Source organism: Myotis brandtii, unplaced genomic scaffold (genome assembly GCF_000412655.1).
Source record: "Myotis brandtii unplaced genomic scaffold, ASM41265v1 scaffold975, whole genome shotgun sequence".
Classification (NCBI taxonomy): domain Eukaryota; kingdom Metazoa; phylum Chordata; class Mammalia; order Chiroptera; family Vespertilionidae; genus Myotis; species Myotis brandtii.
The window spans coordinates 913,899-924,409 of NW_005372049.1; the positions used below are offsets into that span (position 1 = coordinate 913,899).

General features: G+C 45.7%; 1 protein-coding gene across 1 annotated transcript in view; it reads left to right on the forward strand.

The window, feature by feature from the left end:
• TMEM183A (transmembrane protein 183A) overlaps window positions 1-8,860 on the forward strand; it is a 9,807-nt gene extending 947 nt beyond the window's left edge. Inside the window, exons 2-8 of the mRNA XM_014533406.1 lie at window positions 5-156; window positions 1,142-1,309; window positions 2,315-2,474; window positions 3,302-3,482; window positions 5,629-5,709; window positions 6,297-6,452; window positions 7,684-8,860. Of these exons, the coding sequence (XP_014388892.1) occupies window positions 5-156; window positions 1,142-1,309; window positions 2,315-2,474; window positions 3,302-3,482; window positions 5,629-5,709; window positions 6,297-6,452; window positions 7,684-7,869 (1,084 nt within the window). The 3' untranslated portion in view covers window positions 7,870-8,860. The remainder of the gene's footprint in view (window positions 1-4; window positions 157-1,141; window positions 1,310-2,314; window positions 2,475-3,301; window positions 3,483-5,628; window positions 5,710-6,296; window positions 6,453-7,683) is intronic.
• Window positions 8,861-10,511: the final 1,651 nt, after the last annotated feature.

Below are 10,511 nucleotides of genomic sequence, written 5' to 3' on the forward strand. Positions count from 1 at the left end.
GCCGGGCCGGCGGGGGGGACGCTGAGGGGAGCAGGCAGCCCCCGCTGAGGGTCACGCTTGTTGCAGTGACCGTGGCGGATTATGCCAACTCGGACCCGGCCGTCGTGAGGTCCGGACGAGTCAAGAAAGCCGTGGCCAATGCTGTTCAGCAGGAAGGTAGGTGCCGGCGGGCGTCTGTTCCTGGGGCTCCAGCCGTGTTTTCCTTGCAGCCCCTCGGGCATCTTCGTGAGCGAGTGGCTCTCCGCGGGGTGGCTCCATGGACTCCCGGGAGGGCGCGGGAGCCGGAGCCTCCGCTGGCGGTTTCCGTACAGAAATGCCCGTGTCCGCCCGCATTACGGACGCCTCTGTGTGCGCGTCTGTAGCTCCCACTGCCGCCTCCTTGCTCAGCCCTTGCCCTGCAGTTCCCCGGTGCCCACGTGCTCTGCAGGTGGCTTCTAGTGTAGGAACCTTGCAGTATATTCGTTTCCTTCTCCCATGTTCCCCGTACTTTCAAGCTTTGTACATACTATCCTTGAGACTTGTGTTTTTTTAAAAAATATATTTTTATTGATTTCAGAAAGGAAGGGAGAAGGGGAGAGAGAGAGAAACATCAATGATGAGAGAGAATCATGGACCGGCTGCCTCCTGCACGCCCCCCACTGGAGATGGAGCCCGAAACCCGGGCCTGTGCCCTGAGCGGGAACCATGACCTCCTGGTTCATAGGTCCAAGCTCCACCACTGAGCCACGTGGGCCTGGTGAGACGTGTATTTTTATGACACCCACAGCCTCCAACCCAAGAACATGATTAAATTGGACTTAGTGCCGCTCAAAACGCTGGTCTCAGAATGTGTGCAAATGAGAACAGCATTCCCCGTTAGTTTTAGCCCCTGCCGTTTATAGCGGGAGAATAGTGCGCTTCCTCTGTCTTCACCTCTGAGGTTGGCTCTCTTCAGGAGTCAGTTTGCCCATTGCTTTCCAGTTTTTTTAAAACATTTAAAATGCTTAATTTTCTTTCTTTTTAGAGTCTCAGCTTTTTCAGCAGACTCTCCTGCTGGTTTTTCCTTTTGTCTTCCCCCCTCCTGAATGCCGATCTCCTGCCTCAGCCGTCTGTATTTCTGGATGGGACTCTGCCTTCTCAGTCTTTCCTTCTTTCCTTCTAGTAAAATCTCTCTGCGGCTTGGAAGCCTCTCAGGTTCCCGCGGTGGAAGCTCTCTCTGGGGCGGGGGAGCCCTGCGAGGTCCCTGACAGCAGTGACGAGATGGATGCGCAGGAGGAGAGCATCCATGAGAGACCCGTCTCCAGGAAAAAGAAAAGCAGGAGGCACAGAGGTACAGGGCTTGCTCTCTTTTGGTTCATTCGTCCTGTGTGTGGTGACAGCAAGTAGAGAATCCGAGTGTGGATCTCAGGAGTGGGACAGGGTTTAACATGCCATGAAGCTTTTCTTTACTGATTCCATTCTGACATTTTGAAATTTCTTAATAATTATGTTTAAAATACAGTTCTTTAATCATTATTGAATTTTGACCCTAAAGACAAATTTTTAATAGCACTCTGCTTCATAAATGTTCTGATGGGTCTCAGTGGGGGAAATGCTGGTACCCTCTCTTTCAGAGAGCGATGTAATGTGATGTAAGGTGGGGCCCAAATGCGATAGACCAAGCTTTAAGTGATTTCAAGAAAGGATAGGAACCAAAAAAGAGGATGTTGCTTTAGAGGCCTAGGTCTCTGATATGAGGAACTCAACCCAAGAACCTGATTGAGTCAATGAACTGCTGGGAGCAATTACCTAGAAAAGCAGAGGCAGCAGTGGGGAGGTGGTGTAGGGGCCTTTTGCCCCGGAAAGAGGAGGAAGAAATCTGGTTTTTGGATAGTTCTATGATAGGCCTGAGCTAAAGGTTAAAGGTTAGCTTTAGGATTAGCCCAGAATTGAATGATTTAATGTATGCAACATTACTTTGAAAACTTCAAAATAGCATATAAATAATTATTAAATAAAAGCCTTAAAAACAAGACCTATTCACTGGGGCAACAGGAAGCAGAAGTTTCCAGCAGCTGGAATAAGCAGGAAATGATGAGTTTGAGAGGCTTCTTGGACCTTTTAAACCTTTTTCTTAGCTGTGCAAGACCTGGGAGAATCTAAGTGATTGGGGATTTTTAGATATTTGTATAATAGAAGTTCAGAGTTTATGGAAGATGATTTAACTATGGGTGGTGGGCACACAGTGCAATATACAGGCCATGTATCCTAGAAATGTACCCTTAAAACCTAGAAGACCCCATGTTTTTTGTAAAAAGGAAAGGTCAGATATGATAGTTCTTTTCTTCTGTTTCAGAAGACCTGGATGGGGCTGGAGGTGAAGAGTACCCCATGGATATTTGGCTGTTGCTGGCCTCCTACATACGTCCTGAGGACATTGTGAATTTTTCCCTGATTTGTAAGAATGCCTGGACTGTCACTTGCACTGCCGCCTTTTGGACCAGGTTGTACCGAAGGTGCGGCCACAGGGAGCTCACTGTTGTCTGTGTAGCTGATTTCATGCTGTTTGTGAAACTGCTCCTGGGATGGTGACCTTTACACTTTCTCTACTCCAGGCCTGGTGTGAGCCTGGCTTTGGGTTCCTTGAGATCCTCATTTAAAATTTATATTATTAATTCATCAAGGCAACTGTCTTCCCTGTGGTTGTCCCCTCCCCTGATCCCATATCCGTTTGCAAACTGTTGCTTCACGTTTCAGAAGAATTGTCTTTGATTTTTCCTCAGGGGGTTGTCTTAGCTGGAATTTTCAAAAGCTTCAGATGCCCACCTGTTTGTCTTTCTAACTAGATTAGTTTCTTACATTTGTTGGTCGTCTTGAAGTACCATATAGTTTTGTTCTTATGCTGCCCTACATACACTTGTAGGGGTGAGGAGAGGGTGAACAGTGTGGCTAGTAAAAGGGTAGTTCTTGATACTGGGTGCAGAAGTGTAGTGAGGTTAGGAACTGTCAGTGAGAATGTGGTGGGAAGGAAGTAGAGAACTTGGTGTCCCTTCTGGACAGGGTCTGAAGTATCTGGTACTCCTAGCAAAGCTAAGACTTTCCCTTTCTTAGGGTGAAATAAGGATAATTAGAAATTTTAAAAAGGATGGAGAAGTATAAGATTATAAGGTATGTGTAAAATGAGTTTCACATAGCAAAGAAGCAAAAGTAGCTGAGAAGTGAAGAGATGGTGATGTGTGTGTGTATGAGAGCGAAGTCAGACTGAGACCAGGAGTCATAGGAGGCTGACCTGGAGCCGGAGAGACAGGCCACACGTTGGTAGGAGTCATGTGTCGTGTTTCAGGCACTACACGCTGGATGCCTCTCTGCCTTTGCGCCTGCGCCCAGAGTCCATGGAGAAGCTGCGCTGCCTCCGGGCATGTGTGATCCGATCTCTGTACCATATGTATGAGCCCTTCGCTGCTCGAATCTCCAAAAATCCAGCCATTCCAGAAAGCACGCCCAGCACATTAAAGAATTCCAAAGTAAGTGAGAATCAGCGTGGGGTTCTTGTGTGGTAGGCCTGTTCGCGTGGCTTGTCTCCAGCTTCCTTGGTGGGGAGGCTAGGCCTCCGGGTCCCAGGCTGCTAGGGGACGAACGTGAACTTCCAGGGCTCAGGGTTTTCACGTCTCCAAGACGTCCCTGCTCTGCCGGCCTGGCTTCCTGAGGCTTTTGTCATACTCGTTACTCTCTTTATCTTATTTTCATGCATTATTTTCACGTTAGATGGTTTGATGGTTTGGGTTAGGAAGAACACAACTCACATGGTAGGTCTCAACTGTAATTCTTAAGTGTTTTAAATCATGATGCAGAGGTAGAACACGAACAGCTTACTAGTTTTCTCTTTCTGTTGGGACATTGACATCTGGATTTCCCTTCTTGTTGACCTCCCTTAGGGTCCTGGTGTAGGCCTTGCTCCCTTAGCGTCTGCTAGCATTCTGATTTGTACGTAGGTGTGTTAGCCTTGGTCCGTTCTCTTCCTTTTCTCCTTCATAATGAAATACCTAGTGAACACACCTTTGTCCGGCAGAGCTTGTATGGCAGATATTATTCAGGCCAGTTGATGGTCTCCACGCCCCCCCCCCCCCAAAACTAATATTGTCTAAATTTTGTATCTTTTGATCCTGTAGGTAATTTTTATTCTCAGCCTACACAAAACCTGGTGTTCTATAGCACTTCCTACTCTTTTGTATCTTGTTTTTATGCTTTGGATGGTACAGTGATTCTTCTCCCCTAGTGTAGCCCCAGAGTGATCATATTCTACCTTATACATATTGATTAAAAGGTGCTGCTGATTTCAAGGTTATTTATCAAGGTTCCTCCCAGGGTTGCAGATGGAGGTGGTCAGGGCCGTGAGCTGAGCTCAGTTTAATATCACGCCAGCTGATGGATACAGGGCTGGGGTAGAATTGCACCCAGCAGCTGTTTCTGCTTGTAATGTGAGTGGACAGTGTATGTGTCACGTTTACAGTCCCCCACACCCTTCCGAATAGTGATTGTATCAGACTAACTGTGATGAGGAGGGCATCGCCCCAGAGCTGACCAGGCAGGTGTAGGTTGGTTGCTGGAAGCAGAGCAGCGTCGGGCAAACTCGTGCTGACACATCGTAGCGGCTCCAGTGCCCAGTCCTAAAGGACCTGTGTCTTCACACTCTTGTCACCGCGTAGTAACTCTTAAAAGTGGACTCTTAAAGGCAAAGTGGAATGATAGCTAATGTTTCATCCAGATAATAAGCCCAGGCTACCTGGCTGCTGCTTCTGTGCCTTGTTGTTAGAGATCTGAAGAGGACGTGGACCTGCAGTGGCAGCTGTCCCACGGATGGCCTTGCCACTTGTGCAGCCACAGTCGCATGGCATTCAGGGAGTTGCCAGCACGCCCGAAGGAGCGGTCCCATGTTCCCGGACTCCACCTTTTCGTATTTGATTCTCCCTCTCTCTCTTTTCAGTAGCATAGCTTGTGTGGGACACTGGAGCCGTTGTGATGGCAGCAGAAGTGTTTGCCCCTTAAAGCCAAGCCCATTATTTTTGATGGAACATCAGGACGTACAGGGCATGTCTGAAGGGCAGGACAGCTGGCACGGCGGACGACCCACCCCTTGTCCCCTGGGAGGTACTTGACTTCTTGTGCTTAAACTTAGCTGTAGCCTGCCTTCACCGAGGGGCGTACTGAATTCAGCCCAGTTCTGTAGTGTCCACCCTGGCTGTCGGCTCCCAGAGGGTCCTGAGTGGCTTGCTCCTGTTGATTACAGGGCTGGCCTTCTCTGCCTGCCTTTGATACCATCTTGCCTGGTGGCTGCCTATGTTTTAATATAGTGGAGTGGCCTGCTGAATCAGAGAATGCCCCAGTCCCTAGAGACCATGTTTCTGTCCTTAGAGATGAGGGTTGACCTCACAGCCTCTGAGGTTGACTTACATTGGTCCCTCTTCTCTGTGCTGAGTAGCCTGGGACTGTCTCTGCACGTGGCACAGTGTCAGATTGGGGGGCGGGTCTCTATCTGTGCCAGAGTGAAACCACACATTTAGAGCTGGCAGACAGAAAGGTTTCTGCTGATTATTTTTTTTGTTGCCTTATTTTGATTTTTTTTTCTTTTCTGTCTTTTATTTATTTTTGGTTTATTTTACTTTCTTATAGTGCTTACTTTTCTGGTACCGAAAGATTGTTGGGAACAGACAGGAACCAATGTGGGAATTCAACTTCAAGTTTAAAAAACAGGTATGTAATTGTATCTCCTTTTTGTTTTTCAGATATCTTGTAATAGTAAATTTAACTAGGCATAAAGTCGACTTATTAAAATAAAATACACATCAAAACCTGTAATAATGCCATGAAGAGAAAATGAAGAGGGAACTCCTGTGTGAAAGACACACAGGGTGTAACAGCTTAATGCAGAGAGTGGGTCCTGGGCCCGGGAACACAGCATGCAGGATGCCTGGGAGTGGGGGCCAGTGTCCCCTTTGTGCAGCATATGTTGTCTGCAGTTGACAGGTCACAGGGAATCTGTGGTCTTCCAGACATTGGAGGGCTTCTGACAGCTGTACGTTTCCATTTTTTGCCGAGTGGCAGGAAATACCATCTAAATGCAGCATTGCACCCACTCCACATTGCCCATCCAAAGGTGCGCCCCTTTCAAATGGCAGGTTTTCTTGATCTTTATGGAAACCAATATGTACATAAAAAAAAGAGGAGAAAACAGAAACATAGGTCTCATAGCATCAGTTGAGCCATGAAATTGTCATTGGTGGAGTCTTGTCCATAAACATGTCCTCTCAGCCATGAGATTAATTTTCCGTTCTCCTCAGTCCCCCAGATTAAAGAGCAAGTGCGTGGGAGGGTTGCAGCCTCCTGTTCAGTACCAAGATGTTCACACCAACCCCGACCATGACTGCTGCCTCCTGCAGGTCACCACCCTCAATTTCATCTTTATTCCAATTGTTATGGGGATGATATTCACCCTGGTAAGTGGAGACAGGATGTCGCCTCCGCTCTTTCACAGACTGACTACCTAGGTTTTAAAAGAAATTTGTAAATTTAACCATTGAAGAAGAAATCTTTAATGAAGATTTAAAAGAGTCTGAAAGCAGAGTTGTATATTAGGAACAAATTTATGTAGCAGTTATGCATGTTTGAGAGTATTTTATCTCTTCTCTGAAGTAAAGGGAATGTTTTTGCATCTCCTTTGTAGTGATCATTAATGTGAGAAACATATCCTATTAGGGCAGTGGTTCTCAACCTTCCTAATGCCGCGGCCCCTTAATACAGTTCCTCATGTTGTGGTGACCCCCAATTTCATTGTTACAAATTGAACATAATAAAAGCATAGTGATTAATCACAAAAAAATATGTAATTATATATGTGTTTTCCGATGGTCTTAGGCGACCCCTGTGAAAAGGTCGTTCGACCCCCAAAGGGGTCTCGACCCACAGGTTGAGAACCGCTGTACTAGGGACAAGGATGAGGCCGTACGTGAGCCCTAGATAGCTTTTTTTTAAAATGGTAAAATAAATAATACATACTTCATTTAAAGAATTTAAATAACGCATATATAAATTGACGGACTTCTGATAACCTACAACTGCAATTTACCTTTTAGGGATTGTTCTTTAATGTGTCTGTCAGTATGTGCATGGATACCCGGCCCCTCTTAAGTAATTTTGTGTAATGTCATACGCGCTGCTCTTATTGTAGGCACCTCTCCCCTTCCTCTAGGTTAGGCCACGTTAATGACCTCGCTGTGTATCACTCCTACGTTAGGTGCTTGATACCCATGTTGTTCTATGTGGACCTACACATGCATAAACGTATTTAGAGATTTTGTGGTATATTTTACCAAGAAAACAAAAAATGGGATCTGGGTGCATTTTATGAATCTTGATTTCACTTGCTCAACAATATCTGTTCAAAATTCCTTCAAGTCATCCAGCTCTAACCCAGTATTTAAAAGTTGGCTTTGGTGGTAGTCTTTGTGCATATATCCTGATTTATTCAGCCATTTCTTAGTCTACTTTAAATATATCAAGCTAAGAAGAACTTATAAAATCACTCTTAATTTTTTTATATCTTTGCAGAGATTATCTTGTGGCCTTGCCAATGTAATTTTGTCTAGACTCTCATTTCAGAGTGGCTGTAGGAGAACAAGGCTGTTCAATTTGGGTGTGGGATGTAATGCCATTTGCTTTCCCTCCCAGTTTACGATCAGTGTGAGCACGGACATGCGGCATCATCGAGTGAGGCTGGTGTTCCAAGATACTCCTGTGCACGGTGGTCGGAAGCTGCGCAGTGAGCAGGGTGTGCAAGTCATCCTGGACCCAGTGCACAGCGTTCGCCTCTTTGACTGGTGGCACCCCCAGTACCCGTTCTCCCTGAGAGCATAGTCCCTGTGTCCTGTCCCGTGGGAGGGGTGGCTGGATTGTTTCTCTGGTTAGTGAGGCACATGCTCTTCAGGTTCCTGGGGCTCCTGCTGGGGGAGGGAGAAGGGTTGAATCAAGAGGAAAAACAACCACGACTTCTAAACATATTTTAATGTAAGAGTTTCATCTGAAAGGAGAAACTGGGCCCTATTTTCTGTGTTAAACCTCACTTGGTGCTATTGAGTTTGTTCTTTATTCTTTTATCCCAATGAAAATGGATGATCTTGCTCTAGGAAAAAATTAGACTCTTGAATCAAACAAGGAAGTTTAAGCATTCCCTATGGATCAGAGGAACCTTAGAGGCATAGAATTGCTGCTACTGTTGCTTCCAATTTAGCTGCCCCTCAAATTCAAGTGACTATTCTCCCTTTACCCTTCTCCAGAAATAAACCAGGTGACAGGGTTTTCAGAATCTTATAAGATTGGCTTGTGTATCTTTCTTTAAAAATAATTTTTGGATATTTATCACATAAATATTCTTTTGCCACTTTGGGATTTTAGGTATTTTTTTGCATGAGGCTGAGAATAGTAATAGTAATGACTGTGTCCCTAGGTCCTGTACTAGGAACTTTATATAATATCTCTAATTTCCACAGTCCTGCAAGGTAGGTACTGCTTTCATCCTGTGATTGAGGAAACGGAATCAGTGACATAGGCAGGACTTCCAGCTCTCCCACAGTTAGAAGGTTATTCTTGGTTTTCTTGTGGTAGATGGTGGCTGAGGGAAGTAGGCAGAGTGCACATAGAAAAAGTCAAAGCTGAGTAAAATTTTGTAGTGTGCCTTATCCCTAATCAACCTGAAGGTGTATAAAATTGATGAAAGAATCTGTTAAATATGTGTTTCTAAGTAAAATGTAAAACAAACCAGGAAATTTATTATAGGAAAGATGGTGGTATTTTCATTGAATTGTTAGGCATTTATTATACTGAAGGTCATTAAAAATACATCCCCTGTCGAAACTGGGGTCCTGAATTACCAGCACTGACTCTCCTGCTCTGCCTTGGGCGCCGGGCATCCTGTGTCGTTCTTGCAGGAGCACAGTTGCCAGAGGCCGTGCTGTAGCTGGTGTGCTCTGAGAAGGGCACCCTGGCTGGGATGTTTTTTGTGTTTTGTTTTGTTTTTGCTAACAAGATCATCTTGCTGCTTTCTGCCGCCTGATCCCCCGCCACATGAGCTGGAGATTGCCATGAGGTGGGTGTTAAGATGATACTCTTTAGACGGGAAAATGTTGTCACCATACTGCTAAATTAGCGTGTTGTTTTTTCCTTACCATCCTCCCTGCCCCCTGCTATTTAAGGAGCATCGGCTGACAGCTAACCTTAGCCCACACCGAGGGTGGAATTAAAGCTGTGCATACAAAAAGTGAGCTTGGGTCCACGAAAAACAGAACTGGGGCATTTAAGTGATAAAAACAAACAAAACCCAAGGACAGTAAGCGCCTTGCCCATCTCTACAGTCAAACATTGCCCCAGAGGCAGGAGAAGAGAAGCTCAGATCCCTAGTCCCGGAACTCGAGATTCTGTGGAGCACAAGGGGGCTCTCCTGGTGGATTTCTGTCCCCCATTTAGAAGTTCCCTTTAAAAAGGGGAGTGAAATGCATTTAGCTGGCTGACCTGACAGCTTCTGAGGTTCTGTATCAAACTGTGGTATGATGATTGACAAAATAGATGTTGCTTCAGCATAGCGTTGACAAACACTTGATTAACATGGCTTTAGCGTTCCCTCTTCACTGGCTGAGTTGCCTTTTCTAGGGTGATTTGTGTTTATTAGTGAAAGGATGTGAAGTGTCTCAGGGATTTCCCTTTGATGAGACCCCCTAAACCACCTGGAGAAGGTTTGGGACCTTTTTGGACTACTTGTGTAAAACCTGTTTTGTAATTTTCACTTCCTTAAATATATACCTTGATTTTGCTCTGACGGTCAGACAAACTGTACATTTAGCTTTATTTCTCACCCCCCAAATACATCACAATTACTCAGATTTTCCTACATTCTACAAAAGATACCTGGAAACTAAGCCAAATGGTGAATTTATTGGAGGAAAGAAAAAAAGGTTATATATGCAACTGACCTCAACTACAGCTTTATTGAACATGTACACATCTGTAAATACGTACACAGTGCAAGCACATAAAAATTCTTCACTCTTCTGCAGTGCACATGGCCTTGTGCAGGACTGAGCAGGCTCAGGGATAAACATCACAAACCAGATTGGAATGATGCATCAATAGCCCCACGGGATACTATCATTTGTCAATCAGGAATTTTGGCGTTGAGACTGTCTTCATAACGTCAACAATCACCAAGTGCCTGAATTGGTAAAAGTGACACAATTCTCTTGAGTGCACACTGCGGAAATGTATCTGGACTTCAAGTCTCTCCACTAAAAAATGGGTGTGACCAAAGGAAAAATAAAGGCACGAGCGAGCAGGTGTGAAAGGTGACAGACCAGACAGCAAGGCCAGGACCGGGCCCAGCCGGGGAGCCGGTGGCTGGATTCGGGACTGGGCGGTTCAAAGGGAGGCGGCGATGATGCGCCGCCTGGCTTAGCTGAGACCCCGCAGCCTCCCAGCTGCTCTCAGGTCACGTGCCGGGGCGGGCTTGA